Source organism: Oncorhynchus tshawytscha, linkage group LG05 (assembly GCF_018296145.1).
Source record: "Oncorhynchus tshawytscha isolate Ot180627B linkage group LG05, Otsh_v2.0, whole genome shotgun sequence".
NCBI classification, from domain to species: Eukaryota; Metazoa; Chordata; class Actinopteri; order Salmoniformes; family Salmonidae; genus Oncorhynchus; species Oncorhynchus tshawytscha.
Genome location: NC_056433.1, coordinates 62,009,112 through 62,034,950, shown reverse-complemented (window position 1 = coordinate 62,034,950; position 25,839 = coordinate 62,009,112). Strand labels below are relative to the sequence as shown.

Below are 25,839 nucleotides of genomic sequence, written 5' to 3'. Positions count from 1 at the left end.
AGTTTTGGCAAGTTGGTTAGGACATCTACTTTTTGCATGACATAAGTAATTTTTCCAACAATTGTTTACTTGGTGTGAAAAGTGCAAATCCAGAACAACAGCAAAAGTAATTGTGTTGATGCTGGAGGAAACAGGCACAAAAGTATCTATTTCCAAAGTAAAACAAGTCCTATATCGACATAACCTGAAAGGCTGCTCAGCAAGGAAGAAGCCACTGCTGCAAAACCGCCATAAAATAGCCAGGTGACGGTTTGCAACTGCACATGGGTACAAAAATCATATTTTTTTGGAGAAATGTCCTCTGGTCTGATGAAACAAAAATAGAACTGTTTGGCCATAATGACCATTGTTATGTTTGGAGGAAAAAGGAAGAGGCTTGCAAGCCGAAGAACACCATCCCAACCATGAAGCACGGGGGTGGCAGCATCATGTTGTAGGGGTGCTTTGCTGCAGGAGGGACTGGTGCACTTCACAAAATAGATGGCATCACGAGGAGAGAAAATTATGTGGATATATTGAAGTAACATCTCAAGTATCAGTCAGGAAGTTAAAGCTTGGTCGCAAATGGGTCTTCCAAATGGACTATGACCCCAAGCATACTTCCAAAGTTGTGGCAAAATGGCTTAAGTACAACAAAGTCAAGGTATTGGAGTGGCCATCACAAAGCCCTGACCTCAATCCCATAGAAAATTTGTGGGCAGAACTGAAAAAGCGTGTGCGAGCAAGGTGGCCTACAAACCTGACTCGGTTACACCAGCTCTGTCAGGAGGAATAGGCCAAAATTCACCCAACTTATTGCGGGGAGTTTGTGGAAGGCTACCCGAAACATTTGACCCAAGTTAAACAATTTAAAGGAAATGCTATCAAATACTAATTGAGTGTATGTAAAACTTCTGACCCACTCGGAAATCTGAAATAAATCATTCTCTCTACTATTATTCTGACATTTCACATTCTTAAAATAAAGTGGTGATCCCAACTGACCTAATACAGGGAATGTTTACTAGGATTAAATGTCAGGAATAGTGAAAAACTGAGTTTAAGTGTATTTGGCTAAGTTGTATGTAAACTTCCGACTTCAACTGTTTGTAGTGGTGTAATAATGTTATATGATGTATTATTTCATCTTTTGTTTTATGTGTGACATCAAGTGCCTTAATGTGTTTGGACCCCAGGAAGAGTAGGACTGTACCATCTCCCCAAGTTGGAAGAAGTGTCCTAGAAGACCAACAGTCTCCTTGCCTTTCTCTTTTGATCAGTTTTATTGTGGTAATACATTGCAATCTTTTTAATACTGTTAGAGTTGTTGTCATTTTCTTTTAACTTAATATGCATCAATATCTAAACTCTCTGACATTCAACCCCTGACTTACTGCCTGAAGCTGACCGGCCTTGATGTTAGTGGCAACCCTGTCACTCAGATTGCCAACATCCAATCTGAGTTGTCCAAGCTACTGCCCTAAGTCACTGACCTCCTGATCTGATTGGGCAAATGGCAGGGCACATTCTAAGTTTCCCTTAGACACAGATCTAGGATAAGCTTATCCTACCCCCAAATCCTTATTCATAACTATTCTAAACGGAGAACTGACATTAGATCAGTGTCTAGGGGCAACCCCCCTATTCCCGACATACTACCATCAGCAGAATATGTTTGTGTGTGTCTATGTTTGTGGGCATGCATGTATGTGAGAAGCAGAGGGGTGGTTTTTTAGAGGGGTGGTGTTTTGTGTCTCTTTTCCACCATTTATTCCACTTGTGTGGGGACATGGATTCACAGTGACCCCCACTATTGTGTAAGTTAACAATTTGGGTAAATATACATATACTGGCACAATCCACAACTGTTAAAGTTAAGTGATAAAATAAAGTGTGTGGTTAATCTATGTAGGGTTGAATTCTAGTGACACGCTGTATTCATTCTGAGTCATTAGGAAATTCTGGCAACGATTGCCTATAAGTTTGCGTTTCATCTCCATGGTACGTGAACCTGGGTCCTAAGAGCCATTCCACTAAAACTATTAATTCATGATAAATACTTACCCTCACTGTTGACATACAGAAATTAATTTAATTGACATTTCTACAAAATAATTTGAGATGAATGTTGAGAAATGTGAAGCATCAAGTTATGAGATATCTCACTATCATGTGATAAGGGCTATTGTCACGCCCTGGTCAAAGTATTTTGTGTTTATTTTTATGTATTTGGTCAGGCCAGGGTGTGGCATGGGGTTTTTGTAATTGTGGTGTGTTTGTCTTGGGGTTTTGGTGGTGGTATTGGGATTGTAGCTTAATGGGTTGTCTAGCAAGGTCTATGGCTGTCTGGAGTGGTTCTCAATCAGAGGCAGGTGCTTATCGTTGTCTCTGATTGGGAACCATATTTAGGCAGCCATATTCTTTGAGTTTGTCGTGGGTGATTGTCCTTAGTGTCCTATGTGTACTCGTTGTTAGTTTGCACCAGATAGGCTGTTTCGGTTTCGTTTATTGTTTTTTTTGTAAGTTCGTGTTTCTTTGGTATATTAAACATGGATCGCAATCGACACGCTGCAGTTTGGTCCGACTCTCTTTCATCACCACTAGAAAACCGTTACAGAATCACCCACCACCAACGGACCAAGCGGCGTGTCAACAGGCAGGAGCAGCCGAAAAAGGAGATGCTCACCAAGGATTTCTGGTCATGGGAGGAGATCTTCGACGGGAGAGGACCCTGGGCTAAACCAGGGGAGTGTAGCCGCCCAAAGGAGCAACAGGAGAAGAGGCAACAGAGGCAGCAGCAGCAGGAGCAGCAGCAGCTACAGTGGGAGAGGTTGCACCACCTGGAGTTATGGACATGGGAGGAGGAATTGGACGGTAAAGGACCCTGGAATGAGCCTGGAGATTATTGTCGCCCCAAAGCCGAGCTGGAGGCAGCAAAAGCAGAGAGGCGGCATTATGAGGAGCTAGCACGGCAGAGCGGATGGAAGCCCGAGAGTCAGCCCCAAAAATTTCTTGGGGGGCTTACAGGGAGTATGGCTATGCCAGGTAGGAGACCTGCGCAAACTCCCTGTGCTTACCGGGGGCTGGAGAGACCGGGCAGGCACCGTGTTATGCTGTGGAGCGCACGGTGTCTCCAGTGCGGGTGCACAGCCCGGTTCGGTATATTCCAGCTCCGCGTATCGGCCGGGCTAGATTGAGCGTCGAGCCAAATGCCATGAAGCCGGCTCTACGCATCTGGTCCCCAGTGCGTCTCCTTGGGCCGGCTTACATGGTACCAGCCTTGCGCTCGGTGTCTCCGGTTCGCCTGCATAGCCCAGTGCAGGCTATTCCACCTCGCCGCACTGGCAGGGCAACCGGGAGCATTCAACCAGGTAAGGTTGGGCAGGCTCGGTGCTCAAGAGCCCCAGTGCGCCTGCACGGTCCGGTCTATCCAGTACCACCTCCACACCCCAGCCCTCCGGTAGCAGCTCCCCGCACCAGGCTTCCTGTGCGTGTCCTCGATCCAGTACCACCAGTTCCAGCACCACGCACCAGGCCTTCAGTGTGCCTCGCCTGTTCAGCGCAGCCAGCGCTTTTCTCCTCTCCTGCGCTGCTGGAGTCTCCCGCCTGTTTAGCGCAGCCAGAGCCTTCCTCCTCTACAGCGCTGCCGGAGCCTCCCGCCTGTTTAGCGCAGCCAGAGCCTTTCTCCTCTCCTGCGCTGCCGGAGTCTCCCGCCTGTTTAGCGCAGCCAGAGCCTTCCTCCGACACAGCGCTGCAGGAGTCTCCCGCCTGTTCAGCGCAGCCAGAGCTGCCAGTCTGCATGAAGCAGCCAGTCTACATGGAGCAGCCAGAGCTGTCAGTCTACATGAAGCAGCCCGAGCTGCCAGTCTGCATGAAGCAGCCAGTCTACATGGAGCAGCCAGAGCTGTCAGTCCGCATGGAGCAGCCAGAGCTGTCAGTCCGCATGGAGCAGCCAGAGCTGTCAGTCTGCATGGAGCAGCCAGAGCTGTCAGTCCGCATGGAGCAGCCAGAGCTGTCAGTCTACATGAAGCAGCCCGAGCTGCCAGTCTGCATGAAGCAGCCAGTCTACATAGAGCAGCCAGAGCTGCCAGTCTGCATGAAGCAGCCAGAGCTGTCAGTCTGCATGGAGCAGTCAGAGCTGTCAGTCTGCATGGAGGAGCCAGAGCTGTCAGTCTACAGGAAGCAGCCCGAGCTGCCAGTCTGCATGAAGCAGTCAGTCTACATGGAGCAGCCAGAGCTGTCAGTCCGCATGGAGCAGCCAGAGCTGTTAGTCTACATGAAGCAGCCCGAGCTGCCAGTCTGCATGAAGCAGCCAGTCTACATGGAGCAGCCAGAGCTGTCAGTCTGCATGAAGCAGCCAGAGCTGTCAGTCTGCATGGAGCAGCCAGTCTGCATGGAGCAGCCAGTCTGCACGGAGCTGTCAGTCTGCACGGAGCTGTCAGTCTGCACGGAGCTGTCAGTCTGTAAGGAGCTGCCAGTCTGCAAGGAGCTGCCAGTCAGCACGGAGCCGCCAGAGCGGTCAGTCTGTAAGAAGCCGCCAGAGCTGTCAGCCTATATGGAGCAGCTAGTGCCGCCAGTCTGCCCAGCGCCGCCAGTGCCCCCAGTCTGCCCAGCATCGCCAGTCTGCCCAGCATCGCCATCAGTCTGCCCAGCATCGCCATCAGTCTGCCCAGCATCGCCATCAGTCTGCCCAGCATCGCCATCAGTCTGCCCAGCATCGCCAGTCTGCCCAGCATCGCCAGTCTGCCCAGCACCGCCAGTCTGCCCAGCGTCGTCAGTCTGCCCAGCGTCGTCAGTCTGCCCAGCACCGCCAGTCTGCCCAGCACCGCCAGTCTGCCCAGCGTCGCCAGTCTGCCCGGCGCCGCCAGTCTGCCCGGCGCCGCCAGTCTGCCAGACTCTTCCAGATCTGCCAGTCAGCCAGACTCTTCCAGATCTGCCAGTCAGCCAGACTCTTCCAGATCTGCCAGTCAACCAGACTCTTCCAGATCTGCCAGTCAACCAGACTCTTCCAGATCTGCCAGTCAACCAGACTCTTCCAGATCTGCCAGTCAACCAGACTCTTCCAGATCTGCCAGTCAACCAGACTCTTCCAGATCTGCCAGTCAACCAGACTCTTCCAGATCTGCCAGTCAACCAGACTCTTCCAGATCTGCCAGTCAACCAGACTCTTCCAGATCTGCCAGTCAACCAGACTCTTCCAGATCTGCCAGTCAACCAGACTCTTCCAGATCTGCCAGTCAGCCAGGATCTGCCAGTCAGCCAGGATCTGCTGAAACCACCAGCCAGCCAGGAGCTGGTAGAGATATCTACCTGCCTGAGCTTCCTCTCACTCCTGAGCTTCCTCTCACTCCTGAGCTTCCTCTCACTCCTGAGCTTCCTCTCACTCCTGAGCTTCCTCTCACTCCTGAGCTTCCTCTCACTCCTGAGCTTTCTCTCACTCCTGAGCTTTCTCTCACTCCTGAGCTTTCTCTCACTCCTGAGCTTTCTCTCACTCCCGAGCTTCCCCTCAGTCCCGAGCTGCCTCGGTCCCGAGCTGTCCTTCAGTCCCGATCTGTTCCTCAGTCCAGTGGGGTTCTGGGTGAGGACTACTAGGCCATGGTCGGCGGCGAGGGTGGACTATCCAGGGACGAAGGGAGAGGGGACTAAGACATTAAAGGAGTGGGGTCCACGTCCCGCGCCGGAGCCGCCACCATGGACAGACGCCCACCCGGACCCTCCCTATTGTTTTGAGGTGCGTTCGGGAGTCCGCACCTTAGGGGGGGGGTTCTGTCACGCCCTGGTCAAAGTATTTTGTGTTTATTTTTATGTATTTGGTCAGGCCAGGGTGTGGCATGGGGTTTTTGTAATTGTGGTGTGTTTGTCTTGGGGTTTTGGTGGTGGTATTGGGATTGTAGCTTAATGGGTTGTCTAGCAAGGTCTATGGCTGTCTGGAGTGGTTCTCAATCAGAGGCAGGTGCTTATCGTTGTCTCTGATTGGGAACCATATTTAGGCAGCCATATTCTTTGAGTTTGTCGTGGGTGATTGTCCTTAGTGTCCTATGTGTACTCGTTGTTAGTTTGCACCAGATAGGCTGTTTCGGTTTCGTTTATTGTTTTTTTTGTAAGTTCGTGTTTCTTTGGTATATTAAACATGGATCGCAATCGACACGCTGCAGTTTGGTCCGACTCTCTTTCATCACCACTAGAAAACCGTTACAGCTATGTTTGAGATACAAATGTATTATGTTTAAACTCAAAGAGACCCATAGGGATCTTACATCACAATTGTATGTCTCAGATATGTTCAACTTTTACATGTACAGCATGCATCCCCATGAATTCTCTCAGAATGCACAGCCAGAGCTAACTGTTTTATAATATAAAATACAACATGTCTTAACAATGTCTTAACTCATTTTCAAACTGCAGTGGTTACATATCATGTCCGAAAATGACTGCTCAGTGTTTGAAGTGTAGCATTCATCTGTGTTTGGATGGGTTTGTTTTAACTTAATCAGAGGCAACTTTCAACTTGGGGTCACAAGATTTATGGAAAATTCAACTCTGAGGGGCTCACATGGATGCGAGCGTGACATCACAAGTGAATATCTGAGATGTGTTTGGGGGGTGTCAAATTTGGAACCATTTGTCTTGACTGGTGTTCAGACAGCACAGTGGTAGAGAGACATGTTGCATAGAAGCCTGCCTGATTAAATGACTGCTTTCATGTGAACAGTCTCATGACAAATCCCCTGTGTGTGTATGATGCCTTTTCCTCCCTTTATCCTCTTTTTATCATTGTCATCTGGTTGTCTGGAGTTTTCACTGTTTTCTTCTGTGTTGAAATGTGTGTAGCCATTCACTTTGGTGTCAGGCTTGCTTAAAGTATCAGATTGTCTATTACTTTTAGAAAAAGTCAAAGTCATCGGTGGACTGAGAGTTTAGTTTGAAGGTTCGACACAAGTTAGGCTATTCGTGGTTTAGATTTTGACATTGAATAGATAGTTTGACATGTACACACACAATGCTACAGTAAGCAACTAAGCGGGACACACGCCACTGCACTGATTCTATTATGGGAAATGGGATGGGCCAATTTGGGGAAAGTGCCCAGACTGACTGACTTCATACTGTATCAATGGACTAGGGGAGGAGAATGAGGAGGCAAGGAATGTTTTTCTCCTGTCTATCTCATAATCTTGAGTTTAAAAGTTCTCTCAAAGAGGATACTAAGTAGTTCAACACAGTGTGAAGACTGCACAATCTGTGAAGAAGAGAGGACACGCACAGCATACCACGGCGATATTATTTTGACCTGCGCACAGGACTGTTTAGTCAGCGGCTGCCAGTGGGGATTCAACAAACACTAACCATCGGAGAACTCAACACATAGATTACAAAGTAAGTGAATATCTGTAAATGTCTGACAGTTAAAATCATGATTCATGAATTCAATTAATTCTCATCCAGATAGCCTGCTGTTTTTAAACTTAGTGGTGTTTGACACATTGTGAAATAGAATTCACTATGTCTCTGTTCACACCGTGAGTCACAGATTATCTCATCCAGTTTGAGGAAAAAGATGGGAGATGAAACTATGTCTTTGGTCGGGGTTCACCTGTGATTGGTTTCTGGCAAAGTAACATGCACCTTGAACTAATTTGTTTGGCCAATCAATTAGTGGCTTTATCAGCAGTCTATACAAGTTGTTCAGTGTCAGATAGATTCCCAATGTTACAACAAATGTATTTGTCCACATTGAAGAACATTGTAATTTAAAGAATAGAAAAACAGATTTTCACAGAACAGAGACTAAGGAAAAGGACAAAAAAAAACAGTATGACACGGTGTGGTAATTAGCTAGATTATTGTCTGTGCTTATTGTATGATATAGTACTTACTGTGTGTCGTTATAGAGAATTGGTCTGTTATTTTGTGACCTGCCTTATTTAATTGCTATTTTTAATTGCTCGTTTTCTGCAGTATTATGTCAGAAAGGTAATAACAAAGAAACAAATCATTCAAAAATAAATTGTCATTGGTCGTGCACAGATTTTGCAGATGTTATAGCAGGTGCAGCGAAATGCTTATGTTTCTAGCTCCAACAGTGCAGTAATACCTAACAATACAAAACAATACACACAAATCCCCAAATAAAGCAATTAAGAAAGTTCAGAACAAGCAATAGCAAAGTCTGGAATATAAATATATATGTGTATATATACAGTATATTTGGCACTTGTAGGCAAGAGTTCACTCACATGCATACACCTCACCAGCCTACAATACTTGACTTACAGTATGACTATCTCAACCGCTCTCTTCAGTCCCACCCTCATCATATAAATACATACATCTACCATATAAATACATACATCTACTACACTAGACACTACTGCACATATACCACCTACTGTAGCTGCATCCAAGCCTGAGGGCAAACCCTATCAACAGTGACTGCTGTACAGTACTGTATGTAATCAAGTCTACCAGGTGAGAGTTCATGCTTCAATGGTCTACTCCTTTCTTTGTATCAGTCAAAGTCTAGCCATGCCTAACCAACAGACTTCTGAAACATGCTCACAGCCACAGGCAAAACATTCACTCCTGGCAGATTAGATGGTGAGCATATTCGTTCAGCTCTGGATAAGTGAAAATGATTCCTCAATTGCATTGGGGTGTGGTTTCTGGCCCTCCCTTGTTTCACAAAATGTCATAAAAAAATATTTAGCTGCAGTGACTCAAGCTCTGAGGTACACTCCTCCACACTTAGCGGCAATTCATTAATTGTACATTTTCCGTCTGTTCACTGTATGTAATAATATTGTACTTACAAGCTAGATACAACACAGAGCAGGTCTACTGGACATGGCTAAATGCCACCCAGCAAGCTGGACATTCACCCATTCTCAAATGGAACACATTCCCATTCCGTACAATCCTGCCCTCAACCCGTTCATATTTTTGGCACTGGGGCAGGTGGTGTACTTCTTACCCTATCATTGTGTATATGTATAAGCATGTGTCCGCATGTCTTTAATGGTTTGTGTGTGTGTGTGTGTACATATTATGTGTTTGAAATGTACAGTATGTGTACATATCCATGTACATACCGCTTGTGTCAGGATTCAAGTTATTGTTGCAGTAGTTAGGTATTTCCATTTTTAGTTAGATTTCCTATATCCCACTTTTCCACTTATACATCTCAGCAGTTGCTCAATTTCTATTATGAATTCAAAATCAGTGTAATATTTTCTCACTCTCCCTTTCCCAGTTGTTTCTCAGTCTGAGGGCAGAGGTGTTGTGTATTAGTAATGAAGAAGAAGCATTCCTTTCTTTCTCTGCCTATAATTGATCTTCCATTTCTCCACTCCTTTCTTTGATTGTCCTCATTGGCACGTAGGTAAGGAATGAGCCGGCCCTCTTCCAGTGTTACCTCGTTGAGACTGTGATCTGTCACTATGTAGCAACAGTTAGTGAGAGGCAAGAATGCAGACAGTGTGGGAAAGACTTTCAGAGGGACTAAAGAAGTGACTGGATAGGCCTCTACAAAGAGGATTATGAAAAAGTTGGATGAGAATGAAAGAGTTAGATGAAGGAGCAATAGGACAGGAAAACAACATACACACATGATAAGGAGATGCTAGTTAGCTTTCATGCACTCATAAGAGCACAACATTTGATTTGTGATGCAAATTGACCAATTATAATGACATCTGTTCAAAAGTTATCGGATGGATCTGGATTGATGATAGAGTACTAAGCACAAGCAAAATGACAACAATACATGCTCCTCTGTTTTTTTTTAATTCTCAGGATGCCTGTGGAAATGCTGTCAGTCAGACACTCTCTGTCTAATGTGGGTAGGTTCCCATCAGTCACATTGGGATGGGGGCAGGATGAGCCAGAGAAGGAGGAACCAGAGGAGGAGAACACAGAGGAGGGGGCATGTCGACAATGGTTGCGTAAGATCTGTCCTTGCTGCTGTCAAAGACTGAGCGATGATGATGACATCACAGATATGGTCGTGACTGGGATCCCGGATGTCGACAACAATGCAGGGATGAATGGCGACAAGCCAGTCACTGGTGGAAGTGAGCTCGAAGGTAATTTACTCTTTTAAAACTATTATTATTACTACGCTAGACGTTGTGGCATTTGTGACAAAATGGTTGACATTAAAATGGCCTTCCTTCATTATATCCCTGTCTCAGAGCTGTTGTTGACAGTGCGGTCCATAGACCTGATGAAAACCAAGATGGGTCTGAACCGCCTGGAGCATCACACAGACCGTTACTATGGTGATGACCTCATCATCCGCAGGGGGAATACCTTCATGATGTGGCTTGACCTCTCACGACCTTACTACCCCAACACAGACAGACTCCACCTGGAGCTTAAGACAGGTCAGTGAGACATTCTGCAGAATCATGATAGGCTACTATGACTCAATGGCCTCGTCGTCCCCCTTCTGGGAATCCCTAGGGCTAATAAGTGCACATGATAACAGCAAGCCCTTTATAATCAATCATGCGAACTCTGAGAGTAACTTTAAGTGGTTGTGTGTTTACGGGTATGAGCGTGTGTGCTTCTTTGTGTGTGCTTGTGTCTCTGAAGCCCTGTGCCTCCACTATGTTTTGGTGGTTATCTCCATGGTAACTGATTCATCCATGTGGTTGGTGGCAAGTCTCCAGTGTTTTAGAGGAGAATTTCTCACAGTCCTGATCAAATCCCCTCTTTCCACTGAAGACTATCGCCTACCATAAACAGCTTTAATAACCACCAACCAGCACACCAACTCAATTCACAATGCCCTTTCAGCTTCTTGATTGTAAACTTTATCTTAGAGTATGAGTGTGTACCATACTGTATGAGGAGATGTGTCTTAAGCTTGCTGGGTTGTAGCCAGTGTATTAATAGACAGGCAGCAAATCACCATCTACGCCATGCTGGTATTTATAGAACAGCAACATGCAGGACAGATACTGTATGGAGCTTTAGAATGAGTATACTGTGGGTGGACTGTAGGTGTGTGTGTGTGTGTGTGTGTGTGTGTGTGTGTGTGTGTGTGTGTGTGTGTGTGTGTGTGTGTGTGTGTGTGTGTTTGAGGAAGATATAGTTTCGCTGCTTGTTTTTTCAAGCACACCCTATTGTGGCAGGACAGCACATTTGGTTCCTTGGAAGTTTTGGGAATGTACAGAATGTTTTTGGTTTAACATTGGTTGTGGGAACAAAGCCATACGTTTCCTGATTGGTAAAACTGCATGTTTTTTAAACGTTCTGAGAACAAAAGTGAAAGTCTTGCTTGTCCTGGGAATGTTTATTTTAATAGGTTGCAGGGAGGTTTTACTCTGGTTCCTTGAATGTTTTCTATAAGGGCACAAGGCCAGACCCAGACACGGGAGGCAGATGTTCTTTGATATGTATTATATTCCAAAAGGGTAGGCAAGAGAATGGTCGTGGACAGGCAAAAGGTCAAAACCAGTTCAGAGTCCAGGAGGTACAGTGTGGCAGGCAGGCTCGAGGTCAGGGCAGGCAGGTACAAAGTCCAGAAACAGGCAAGGGTCAAGGGACTAGCAAAAGAAAATAGAAAAAGCACGAGCACGAGAAAAACACGCTGGTTGACTTGAACAGACAAGACAAAGTGGCACAGTGTCAGAGTCATGTGTATAGGTGGCAGGGAAGTCAGGCGCAGGAGAGTACAACGAATGTAATGGAGACTTTTTAATATATGTCCGCTAAACATGCTCCGAGCACTAAATGTACATACATAATTAACATGGGTACGAGGACCAGTCGCGCACCTATACAAACATAAACAACACTAACATAAAACAATCTCTGACAAAGACATGAGGGGAAACAGAGGGTTAAATACACAACAGGTAATGAATGGGATTGAAACCAGGTGTGTAGGAAGACAAGACAAAACCAATGGAAAATGAAAAATGGATCAATGATTGCTAGAAGACCGGTGACGTCGACCGCCAAGCACCGCCCGAACAAGGAGAGGCAACGACTTCGGTAGAAGTCGTGACACACAGAGAGACAGGAAACACAGGGATAAATACACCGGGGAAAATAAGCAATACCTGGAGGGGGTGGAGACAATCACAAGGTCAGGTGAAACAGAGCAGGGCCACTGTGAGACATGGGCTTAATCCTGGACACATGAAAAGTAGGGTGATCACAGAGGGTACGGGGCAACAGCAGTGGGAATAATGACTCTAAAAATGGGGAAAGGACCAATGAAACGGGCGGGTTAGTTTTTCGTGAATCTACCCGGAGGGGTCGGTCCCGAGTGGACAACCATACCCTCTGCCCAACCCGATAGCGAGCAGCCAGTGTCCGGTGGCGGTCCGTTTGTCAACGATACCTGGAGGTGGTCTTGAGAAGACCCGCCGAGCTCTTTGCCAGGTAAGGCGACAGCGGCGAACGAACATCTGGACTGAAGGTATGTTCACATCAACTTCTTGCTCTGGGCTGATACCCCCATGGAGCATTCGAAGGGGGAGAGTCCAGTAGCCAAGCAGGGGAGAGTGTTCCTGGCATATTCCACCAGGATCAGTTACTGACTCCAGGTGATGCGATTACTGGCAACAAGACCCCAGAGTGCCGTCTCCATATCTTGATTGGCTCGCTCCGACTGGCCGTTAGATTGGGGATGAAACCCAGATGACAGGCTGGCTCACGACCCGATAAGAGTGCAGAACGCCTTTCCAGATTTGGGATGAGACCTGAGGTCCCCGGTCCGAGACAATGTCAACCGGGAGTCCATGGATTCGGAAGATGTGCTGCAGCATAAGCTGGGCCGTCTTCTTGGCTGAAGGTAACTTCGGGAAGAAGGATGAAATGGGCGGCCTTGGAGAATCTTAGCCCCCAAGGATGACACTGGAGAGGCGATTCAGATACGGGGAGTCAAACATTTAATAGGGAACGAGACAGGAACAGCGTCAGCACACGGGTAACACAGACATATCACAATCAATGCAGCAGCGGGAACAGAGCTGGGGAACTGACAAATATAGGGGAGGTAATAAACAGGTGATTGAGTGAGTCCAGGTGAGTCCAATATCGCTGATGCGCGTGACCAGGGAAGGCAGGTGTGCGTAAATGATGGTGGCAGGAGTGTGTAGTGCAGGGCAGCCTGGCGCCCTAGAGCGCCGGGGGGAAAAGCGGGAGCAGGCGTGACAGCAAGTATAACTGAACAAATGATGAAAGACAAGCATTGTAATTTTGTGGAAGAGGTGAAAAGGTATTGTTGTCTATTAACAATGACAAGCCACCGAGGTCTGTCAACTTGGATGGAAAATTACTGAGGATAATAGCGAACGATATTACCACTCCTAGTTGCCATATCTTCAATTTAAGCCCACCAGAAAGTGTGTGCACTCAGGCCTGGAGGGAAGCGAAAGTCAATCCCTTACTTAAGAATAGTAAAGCCCCCTTTACTGGCTCAAATAGTCGACCAATCAGCCTGTTACCAACTGTTAAGGGAATTTTTTATCTATAATGACTAATTATGTATACATTTCAATCAGGATGTACTAATCAGAATACTATTATGTTACTGTATATGTACTAATCAGAATACTAAATGTTACTGTATATGTATGAGTTTTCTTTCTTGATCCCAGTACTGAAGATAATGTGTGTGTGAATGTAGTCACGAGTTTAGAACAATGACGGTCTGTTCCTTGGTACAGATGAATGAACTATATCTCCAGACTGTCTAGAATGCTTATCTACACTGACTGACCTTGGCTCTAGGCGAGGAGGGAAGGCTTGAGAGCTATAGAGCCTTTCTACCAGTATCAAGAAGAGACGGAACATTTAGAAAACGCTGACGTCATTTTCAGTTTATAACCTGTGGTAAAATGTGTGTGTACTGAGTACTCTCTTGAATAAAGGCTGTTACTTGACTTTTAAGACCGGGCTCTGTCCATTCCTATAAAATAAGGGTCTTACAAATTCTTATGAATTGACAGAGTGTTTAATTGTAATTGGGAATTCAATTCCTTCAACACCAACCTTTTAGTAAACTTTTGGAAAAAATTGTTTTACCAGATACAATGCTATTTTACAGTAAAAAAAATGGACAATAGACTTTCAGCACGTTTATAGGGAAGGACATTGAACAAGCACAGCACTTACACAAATGACTGTTGATTGAATGAGAGAAATGTACGAAAAAAAAATTGTGGGCGCTGTTTAGTTATTGTTATTATTTTGACATTATTGTTCATAGTCTTTTGCTGGAAAAATGTATGTGTTATGGCTTTACACCCCCTGCTATATTGTGGATAAAGATTTACCTGCCTAACACACCACAGAGGGTGTTCGGAAGCCTTTTCAACAAAATCCAGGTAGAATTAGATATTTCCAGGGCAGCTGTCTAGATCCCTTACTTTTTTCCATCTTTACTAACGACATGCTACTGGCTTTGAGTAAAGCTAGTGTGTCTATGTATGCGCATGACTCAACACTATACACGTCAGCTACCACAGCGACTGAAATGACTGCAACACTTAACAAAGAGCTGCAGTTAATTTCAGAATGCATGGCAAGGAATAAGTTAGTCCTAAATATAAAAAAGTAAAAACCAAAGCATTGTATTTGGGACAAATCATTCACTAAACCCTAAATCTCAACTACATTTTGTAATGAATCATGTGGAAATTGAGCAAGTTGATGTGACTAAACTGCTTGGAGTAACCCTGGATTGCAAACTGTCATGGTCAAAACATATTGATACAACAGTAGCTAGGATGGGGAGAAGTCTGTCCATAATAAAGCGCCGCTCTGTATTCGTAACAGCACTATCAACAAGGCAGGTCCTACAGGCCATAGTTTTGTCGTACCTGGTTTACTGTTCAGTCCTGTGGTCAGGTGCCACAAAGAGGGACTTAGGAAAATTGCAATTGGCTCAGAACAGGGTAGCACGGCTGGCTCTTGGATTTACACAGAGAGCGAACAATAATAATAAGCATGTCAATCTCTCCTGGCTCAAAATTGAGGAGAGATTGACTTAATTTACTACTTGTATTTGTGAGAGGTGTTGAATGCACAGAGCTGTCTGTTTGAACAACTGGCACACAGTTTGGACACCCATGTATACCCACAAGACATGCCACCAGAGGTCTCTTCACAGTCCCCAAGTCCAGAACAGACTATGGGAGGTGCACAGTACTACATAGAGCCATGACTACATGAACTCTATACCACATCAAGTAACCCATGCAAGCAGTAAAAATTTGATTTAAAAATATACCTTTACGGAACAGCAGGGACTGTGAAGGCACAGACACATGCATACAAACATATGTACAATACACACACGTACACATGGATTTTGTGTTGTAGATATGTGGTAGTAGAGTAGGGGCCTGAGGGCACACACTTAATATGTTGTGAAATCTATTGTTAATGTATAACTGCCTTAGTTTTGCCGCACCCCATGAAGAGTAGCTGCTGCCTAATGGTGATCTGTAACAAATAGAAATACCCCATAATGAAAAAAATGTTTTTTAGACTGAAATATTACATTTAAATAAGTATTCGGACGCTTTACTCAGTACTTTGTTGAAGCACCTTTGACAGCGATTACAGCCTCGAGTCTTCTTGGGTATGACACTACCAGCTTGGCACACCTATATTTGGGGAGTCTTCTCTGCATATCCTCTCAAGCTGTCAGGTTGGCTGGGAAGTGTCACTGTACAGCTATTTTCAGGTCTCTCCAGAGAAGTTCGATCGGGTTCAAGTCAAAGCTGAGAAGGTTCTCCCATCTCCACAGAGAAACTCTCGGGCTCTGTCAGAGTGACCATTGGGTTCTTGGCTTGGTTTTTGCTCTGACATGTACTGCCAACTGTGGGACCTTATATAGACAGGTGTGTGCCTTTCCAAATCATGTCCAATCAATTGAATATACCACAGGTGGAGTCCAATCAAGTTGTAGAAACATCTCAAGGTTGATCAATGGAAACAGGATGAACCTGAGCTCAATTTCGAGTCTCATAGCAAAGGGTCTGAATACTTATTATTATTTTTTATTTTTTCATAAATTTGCCAACATTTCTAAAAAACAATTTTCGCTTTATCATTATGGGGTATTGTGTGTAGATTGATGAGGCTAAAAAACGATGTAATCAATTTTATAACAAGGCTGTAACGTAACAAAAATTGTGGGAAAAGGAAGGGGTCTGAATACTTTTCAAATGAAACTGCACAAAGCTGTTCGTTTCAGTCTACTCCTGGGGTGTCTAAATCATTCCGTGGAGTGCCTAGTGCAGGGTTTCCTAAACTCGGTCCTGAGGATTCCAAAGGGTGCACGTTTTGGTTTTGGCCCTAGCACTACACAGCTGATTCAAATAATCAACTAGTCATCAAGATTTGATTATTTTTTATCAGCTGTGTAATGCTAGGGCCAAAACCAAAATGTGCACAACTTGGGGTCCCCAGGGCCGAGTTTTGGAAACGCTGGCCTAGTGTCTGCTGGTTTTGGGGTTTTCCTTTCAATTAGGACCTAGACATCCAGGTGGGGGGACCCCATTTCAAGAAAACATGCACTCATTAAGATCAGGTATGGCCAATTAGTGGGTGTGGCCAACACACCTGAACACACTTAACATGATAGAGAATAGAGAGAGTTTTGTTGATGCTGAGAACAGAATGTTTGTTTTAAAATAACAGAAGTTTCTTGTGGTTTTATGGACAGTTTTCTTAACGTTCTAGGAACAATTTGAGAACATGGCTTTAAATAGAACCATGAGGAAACCTGTAGGAAACATGATGAAGTACTGAAATTCCTACAGAAGAACATTGTTTCTTAACATTCTCTGATTTATTTGATTTCAGAGAACTGTTTAAATGTAGCCATGTTTGAACTTTTAGAAAACATTCTGTTAAAGTAATAAAACACCATGAATATTCAGTTTTTTTGTGAAGTTCCTTAAATGTGCTGAGAATGTTCCAAAGCCAAGCAACTGTCCTTTACCATTCCCAGAAAGTAGTTGTGGGAAGGGTTGTTGCCTTACAACCTGGAATTAACATGGATTTTTTGGGGGGGTTCGTATAATTTGATTTACACAACATGCCTACCACTTTGAAGATGCAAAATATGTGTTATTGTGAAACAAACAAGAGATAACTTGAGCGTGCATAACTATTCACCCCCCAAAGACAATACTTTGTAGAGCCCCCTTTTGCAGCAATTACTGCTGCAAGTCTTTTTGGTATGTCTATATAACCTTGGCTCATCTAGTCACTGGAAGTTTTGCCCATTCAAGGCAAAACTGCTCCAGCTCCTTCAAGTTGGATGGGTTCCACTGGTGTACAGCAATGTTTATGTCATACCACAGATGTTCAATTGGATTGAGGTCTGGGCTTTGACTAGGCCATTCCAATACATGTAAATGTTTCCCCTTAAACCACTTGAGTGTTGCTTTAGCAGTATGCTTAGGGTCATTGTCCTGCCGGAAGGTGAACCTCCGTGCCAGTCTCGAATCTCTAGAAGACTGAAACAAGTTTCCCTCAAGAATTTGCCTGTATTTAGCACCATCCATCATTCCTTCAATTCTGACCAGTTTCCCAGTCCCTGCCAATGAGAAACATCCCCACAGCATTGATGCTGCCACCACCATGCTTCACTGTGGGGAGGGTGTTCTCGGGGTGATGTGAGGTGTTGGATTTGCACCAGACATAGTGGGGTTTTTTATGGCCAAAAATATACATTTTAGTCTCATCTGACCAGAGTACCTTCTTCCATATGTTTGGGGAGTCTCCCACATGCCTTTTGGCGAACACCAAACGTGTTTGCTTATTTTTTTCTTTAAGCAATGGCTTTTTTTCTGGAGGAGTGTACGGCTTAAAGTGGTCCTATGGAGAGATACTCCAATCTCTGCTGTGGAGCTTTGCAGCTCCTTCAGGGTTATCTTTGGTCTCTTTGTTGCCTCTCTGATTAATGCCCTCCTTGCCTCTTCTGTGAGTTTGGGTGGGCCTACCTCTCTTGGCAGGTTTGTTGTGGTGCCATATTCTTTCCATTTTTTAATAATGGATTTAATGGTGCTCTGAGGGATGTTCAAAGTTTCTGATATTTTTTTATAACCCAACCCTGATCTGTACTTCTCTAAAACTTTGACCCTGGCCTGTTTGGAGAGCTCCTTGGTCTTCATGGTGCCGCTTAGTGGTGTTGCACACTCTAGGACCTTTCAGAACAGGTGTGTATATATACTGACATCATGTGACAGATCATGTGACACTTCGATTGCATACAGGTGGATTTTATTTTAACTAATTATGTCACTTATGAAGGTAATTGGTTGCACCAGATCTTAATTAGGGGCTTCATAGCAATGGGGGTGAATACATATGTGCGCACCACTTTTCAGTATATATTATTTTGAATTTTTTGAAACGTGTTTTTTATTTTTTTATTTCACTTCACCAATTTGGACTATTTTGTGTATTGTCCATTATATGAAATCAAAATAAAAATCCATTTAAATTACAGGTCGTAATGCAACAAAATAGGAAAAACGCCAAGGGGGATGAATACTTTTGCAAGGCACTGTAGAACTCCTTTGGGAGGGAATACATTGATGGGGTTTATAACTAAGTACAGGAAATGAGCTAACGTGTGTCTGTGAAAAGTTTTATTACGATATGCAACTCTTGTTTTTGGCAGCTTTGCCAACATTTTTTTCATGATAGCAACAAATGACAGCAACTTCATGTCATTTTTTGCAAAAAGTGATACATTCTGTTAAAATAGGAGTAAGAGATATTGCACCACAGAATTACACCACATTTTGTTCTTATCCGACTGAGTAATATGTCTGTGTGTTTATGGGACAGGATCCCTGCCTACAGTGGCAAAGGGCACCCATGTCATCATCCCATTGGTTGAGGAGCTGGAGGATGACCGTTGGGAGGCCAAGATCGTGAAACGGGACGGCAACAGGATCAAGCTGTCTGTTAACTCCCAGCCCACTGCCATGATTGGCCGATACCAGCTCACTGTGGCAACGCATAGCCCGAAGGGCAAGGCCACATCTACACATGACCCAGGGAATGACATCCGCATGCTGTTTAACCCTTGGTGTGAAGGTGAGAGAGAGAGAGAGAGAGAGAGAGAGAGAGAGAGAGAGAGAGAGAGAGATATATTAAATTAGTTAATACAAAGAGAGCTTATCCCTGTTCTCAGCCCACTGACTCTTAAAGATAATACTCACACCCAACATAATAGATCTCTGGGTGGTATAATGAAACATAATCTAACCGGTCAGGTAAGCCATATATTTGTGTAAAGGAAATATGTGTCATTCAGAAGATCTAGTCTTACACCCTTCTGTAAGCTCAGAGACTCTCCATAGTCCACTCCACCCTTATTTCAGGCTGATGACATGACATGGAATTGTTTTATTTTTGAATAACTGAATCTGACCGCTCTCTCTCTCTTCATCAGATGACACGGTGTACATGGACGATGAGGATGAGAAGAATGAGTATGTCCTGAATGATGTCGGCAGGCTTTACTATGGCACAGAGAAGCAGATTGGTGCAAGAACATGGAACTATGGACAGGTGAAGGAACATAAAGATTGTCAGTCAGGTGATGGGAAAATGTGGCCTGAGTAAGTCAGACCCAACTAACTCATTTCTATCATTGTCAATGCTTCTCTCTCTCTCCTTCCATCTCTACCTCCCTATTTCTCAGTTTGATGAGGGGATCCTGGATGCCTGTCTGTATGTTTTGGAGAAGAGTGTAACCCCCCCCTCAGGCTGGGGAGACCCTGTCAATGTGGTCCGAGTCATTTCAGCCATGGTGAGTTCTCCTCGCAAACACAAGGTGTCTTAAAAACCTCACACTATTACCTCTAACATCACTTCTAAGTCCAATCAATGTCCAACCAAACTGGCACCTCCTTATTCCAACTCTAAACTGAATCCAATGTGAACCTGTAATCTCCTTCATCCCAGATCAACTCCCCAGATGATTGTGGGGTCGTGGAGGGTAATTGGTCAGGGAAGTATGTGGGAGGGACTTCCCCTACAGCCTGGAGTGGCAGTGTGGACATCCTGAAGAAGTACCAGAAGGACGGAGGCATACCAGTCAGATATGGCCAGTGTTGGGTCTTCTCTGGGGTCACTACCACAGGTTAGTTACTGTATGTGTGTGTTTGTACATGATCAAATTACTTTTATGAGAGGGTGCTAGGTTGATATGCATGGACCCCTATCCTCTCACCATCCTATCTCTTTCAGTATTGAGGTGTTTGGGCATTCCCTCCCGTAGTGTGTCCAACTTCAACTCTGCCCATGACACAGATGTCTCCCTGACAACAGACGTGTACTTCAATGAGAATTTGGAGTCTATAGATCACCTCAACACTGACTCCATCTGGTTAGTAGAATACAGTCACACTCTGACACAATATCTCATTCAGTGTATCATCTTAGTCATGTCATCACACACCACTCTTACAATATGGATTTACTAGATTCCATCTAAATTATAACCCATCCCTCCATCATTTCTGTCTTTAGGAACTTCCACGTGTGGAACGACTGTTGGATGGCTCGTCCAGACTTGCCACCAGGTCATGGTGGCTGGCAGGCGGTAGACTCCACCCCCCAGGAGACCAGCCAGGGCACCTTCCGCTGCGGCCCTGCCTCCATCACCGCCATCCGCAATGGACAAGTGTTCCTCAAACATGACTCACCCTTCATCTTTGCCGAGGTCAGTCTAGCCTAGTGTGTCTTCCTCTTTCTTTCTTTGTCTTTCCTGAGATGTAATTATCACACCTCTCTCTGCTTGACTTCAGCTTTCCATGCTAACAGGGTACGTTTCACAAATAATCTTCTGTCTATCTCAGATGCACAGTGATGACCTCACATGCCCCTGTCAGTCTCAGCTGTCCTCCATCTCGACCATCTCTACCTTTCTCTTCCTGCTGTACCTGTCCTGTAGGTGAACAGTGATAAGATATACTGGCAGAGGAACCTGGATGGCACCTTCACCCAGATCCACAGTGAGAAGAATGCAGTGGGCCACTGTATCAGCACCAAGGCTGTGGGCTCAGATGAACGCAACGATATCACACACCTTTACAAGCACCCAGAAGGTAGCTTCACATAGCTGTGCAAACACTGACATTCATTGTTTTATTACACACGTATACAAGCAGACTCCTGTACAGGGCAAGCACCCAACAGGTAAAATGCATTAATTCCCACTTTATTGTCATTCTATCAGGCACAGAAGAGGAACGCATTGCTGTGGAGACTGCCAGTCGCTATGGTTCCAAACCAGATACCTACTCCTCTCCAATCGCTGAGGATATATCAATAGAGGTGACCATGGATGGGGAGGGGCCACGCATGGGGGGAGATGCAGAACTGAACATTGTCATGCGAAATGCTAGTTCTCTACCACGCACTATCAACCTCCACAGCCAGGTGGCAGTCATGTACTACACTGGCGTGCTCAAGGCCACCGTCAAGAAGGACGAAAAGCCGGTGGAGCTGCTAGCCAATGAAGGTGAGCCAATGAATATATTGTATTACACATCAGTGACGTTCAGTCAGACAGTGTTATGTATTGCATGCCCAGGTGTTTCTGATCCCTAGTTCTGTCCTGTCCCCCTCTCCTAACAGTGAAGACCCTGGAGTGGATCCTTGAGTACCAGCACTATCAGGACCAGCTAGTGGACCAGGCTGCTCTGATGCTGACCCTCTCAGTCCGGGTCACTGAGACACAGCAGGTCCTTGCCACTCAGTTCAGCTTCCGCCTCCGCACCCCTGACCTCATCATTAAGGTGAGACAAAACTACACAGACTGAATTAATCCTATCTACAGCATTTTTCTTTCTGTATATAATCTGTCTTTCTCTGTGTCTGATATTGTCTACTGATAATATGATTCAGAGATGTTCTGTAGTGGTAACAGTTTCCTATACTTTTCCCTCCTAGCCGGTAGGGGAGGCTGTGGTGGGGAAAAAGATGGCGGCTGAGATTTTCTTCACTAACCCTCTGCCACGCACACTAAAGGGAGTGGTGTTCCATGTGGAGGGACTGGGCCTGCAGAGTGTTCGACAGATCGCTGTTGGGTGAGAAACAATTATAATTCTGTTCATTATCTGTAGCTTCATCTAAGCACGGCTTTAGTCCTTATGACTCTGAAGGTGCACAATGTGTGACGTATGTTGTCACTGTTCTTTTATGTTCTGAACAAGCACAGGTCTGAGTGTCTCTCTCATTTCCTCTCTCAGTGACGTGGCCAGTCGCTCCTCTGTGACTCTGACGGAACACTTTGTTCCTACTCTGCCTGGATCCAGGAAACTGGTGGCTTCTCTGGACTGTAAGCAGCTCACACAAGTTCACGGCGTCGCCAACATTGATGTCAAGGAGAAATGAGCCTTTGGACACCATAGACCCCTTTTGGTCTGCTTTACTATTGAGGCATAATCACTGTGGATGACAGAAGACGTCACCACCCTCTCCTCTTCCATACCAGAGCACTAATGTTGCTGTTGAGTTCATTATGATGTTTGAAAGTACAGTCTAAGTTTGAGACACAGGAAAACCAAACACCAAGACAAACCTTTTCAATCATCATATGTTTCCACTTGAGGATTCCTGTCCCTTATATTGTAAAGTTTTTTCATCCCTTCCACTCAACATCAGATTGGACCTGTATAATGTGCCTTGGAAAGTAACTAAGCATATGTTTGCAGTCTTTACAAGATTGGTATTAGAACTTGTATAATTGCATGACATTTCAAAATGTATCTTATCTACTGAACAGAGCACAAGCTACAGTATATGACACATGGGAACAATAATGTTTGTTTAGTATGCTGTGCAGTAAAGCACAAATACTGTGTACAGTGGTTTGTTATGTTGCCAGAGCATTGTATATCTATGACACAATCAGCTTTTTCTCAGATATTATTTTCTAACACTTATTAGAAGGGGTATGTGTTACCTTACACTCTACATTTGAATAATGCTATGGTGTTATTAATTCGTAAAACATTGTTGATTTTAAGAGATCAGTTCTTTTAAACATACAGGTAACTGCCAAAATAAAGGAAACACTTGAGTAAATGAGGAATACATTGTATATTGAAAGCAGGTGAATCCACACAGGTGTGGTTCCTGAGCAATTGACATCCCGTTATGCTTAGGGTCATGTATAAAAATTCTGGGCAGGCCAAGTTGCCCATTATTTTGCTACCATGGTTATGCCCTCATAGGATGACAATGCCCCCATCCACAGGGCACGAGTGGGCACTGAATGGTTTGTTGAGCATGAAAATGATGTAAACCATATGCTATCACCGTCTCAGTGACCAGATCTCAACCCAACACTTATGGGAGGTTCTGGAGCAGTGCCTGAGAGCATCCTCCACCACCATCAAAAAACACCAAATTATGGAATTTCTTGTTAAAGATTGGTGTCGCATCCCTCCGATAGAGTTCCAGACACTTGTAGAATCTATGCCAACGCACATTGAAGCTGTTCTGACAGCTCGTGGTGGCCCAACATCCTATTAAAACACTTTATGTTGGTGTTTCCTTTATTTTGGCAGTTACCTGTATATCCACCTGTATTTATGCACGACAGTGTAACTGTCTAAAAGTAATTCTATGTGAAATTGATGAATATGAGTGTATTATGAAGTCAAGTTAAAGATGCTCCAGCCCAGGTTTTGTAGTAAAATCTGCTAGCTTTTCTAAATGGCAGCTTTGGCATTTAACAAAATTAACAACCCTGAAGTGTCACAAACTGATGTAACGGCAGCTACATCACAAACAGTAGTCTGCAACTGCTTTAACTGTTTGAAAACAGAAAAGATATTGTATTTGTGATATTTACATTTGTATACTGTATTATACCATGTAAGTAAATGATTTCACTTCAATATTTTGCCCTTATTCTGTATGTGTGAGAGAGCGAGCGAGAGGATAGGATGAACTTTGTCCCTGAGGGGGAAATTATCTTAGGCACACAGTGCGAGAGAGAGAAAGTGTTATAGTGACAGAAACAGGTCTACACAAGTACAATATTTGGTTGAGCAACCTCTCCCCTCCACCTTGCTGCAAAACATAAATTATTAGTGACCCTCCTTTGGACGGTTAATTTCTACACATTTTGCTATGGGGCATAGAGAAAATGTTGCAGTTTTTATACATGTTTTCTGCAATTCTACATATTTTGCCATTGGGTGGTGTGAACATTTTATAACATATTTCATGCAATTCTACTAATTTTGCAATGGGGCAGAGATTTAAAAATCTGTTTTAAAGCTAAGTTCCTGCAATTTCACATATTTTACCATGACTTATGCCATGCTAATATGATATCGGAGTGAGAGTCAGTAACAAAATTAATGGGGGCCACCTGGAGGTCAGAGCCCTTGGCACGTGCTCCGTCAATATTCGGCCTCGATTACTACAAGTTTAGATAGTCTAGCCAGCTAACTACGAATAAAAAAAATGGAAGATGACATGGCTAATTGAGTGACTGTCAGTGACTGACATAACAAGAAAAACTGCTGAACGATGCACAACCAAATGTCAAAATTGCACCTGGTGTATTCTACTATTCTTACACTTATAAGTTGAGACCCCGACTGTGTTCCTGATTGTCACTTATGCCTGTAGCCGGCCCTGCATACACATACAGTGCATTCAAAAAGTATTCAGACCCCTTCACTTTTTCCACATTTCGTTACAGCATTATTCTAAAAAAAAAAACATTTCCTCCTCAATCTACACACAATACCCCCATAATTACAAAGCCAAAGCGGGTTTTTAGAAATGTTTGCAAATGTATTAAAAAACAGAAACAGCTTTTTTACATACGTATTCAGACCCTTTGCTATGAGATCCGAAATTGAGCTCAGGTACATCCTGTTTCCATTGATCATCCTTGAGATGTTTCTACACAGGAGTCCACCTGTGGTTAATGCAATTGATTGAAGATGATTTGGAAGGGCACACACCTGTCAATATAAGGTCCCACAGTTGACAGTGCATGTCAGATCAAAAACCAAGCCATGAGGTTGAAGGAATTGTCCGTAGAACTCCGAGACAGGATTGTGTCGAGGCACAGATCTTGGGAAGGACACCTAGCAATTTCTGCAGCATTGAAGGTCCCCAAGAACACAGTGGCCTCCATCATTCTTAAATGGAAGAAGTTTGGAACTACCAAGACTCTTCCTAGAGCTGTCCACCCAGTCAAACTGAGCAATCGGGGAGAAGGGCCTTGGTCAGGGAGGTGACCAAGAACCCGATAGTCACTCTGACAGAGCTCTAGAGTTCCTCTGTGGAGAAGGGAGAACCTTCCAGAAGGACAACCATCTCTGTAGCACTCCACCAATCTTTATGTTAGAGTGGCCAGGCGGAAGCCACTCCTCAGTAAAAGGCACATGACAGCCAGCTTGGAGTTTAAGCACACAGCCAAGAATACTCAACAGGAGTGGCTTCAGGACAAGTCTCTGAATGTCCTTGAGTGGCAGAGCCAGAGCCCAGACTTGAACCCGATCGAACATCTCTGGAGAGATCTGAAAATAGCTGTGCAGCGACGCTCCCCATCCAACCTGACAGAGTTTGAGAGGATCTGCAATGGGAGAAATTTCCCAAATACAGTTGTGCCAAGCTTGTAGCGTCATACCCAAGAATTGAGGCTGTAATCGCTGCCAAAGGTGCTTCAACAAAGTACTGAGTATAGGGTCTGAATACTCATGTAAATGCTTTTTTTAATAACTTTGCTAAAATGTCTAAAAACCTGTTTTTGCTTTGTCATTATGGGGTATTGTGTGTAGATTGATGAGGGGGGATCATCAATTTTAGTACAAGGCTGTGAAGTAACAAGCT

The 25,839-nt window shown here is 44.5% G+C and overlaps 1 protein-coding gene across 1 annotated transcript; it reads left to right on the top strand.

The window, feature by feature from the left end:
* Positions 1-7,071: 7,071 nt before the first annotated feature.
* Positions 7,072-23,882, top strand: LOC112251056 (protein-glutamine gamma-glutamyltransferase K). The gene is made up of 14 exons (XM_024421726.2): positions 7,072-7,359; positions 9,775-10,064; positions 10,173-10,364; positions 18,811-19,062; positions 19,421-19,539; positions 19,673-19,780; positions 19,936-20,113; positions 20,221-20,359; positions 20,503-20,695; positions 20,927-21,080; positions 21,212-21,496; positions 21,613-21,773; positions 21,928-22,064; positions 22,227-23,882. The coding sequence occupies exons 2-14, from the start codon at positions 9,776-9,778 to the stop codon at positions 22,369-22,371; spliced, it is 2,352 nt and encodes a 783-aa protein (XP_024277494.1). The 5' UTR covers positions 7,072-7,359; position 9,775; the 3' UTR covers positions 22,372-23,882.
* Positions 23,883-25,839: the final 1,957 nt, after the last annotated feature.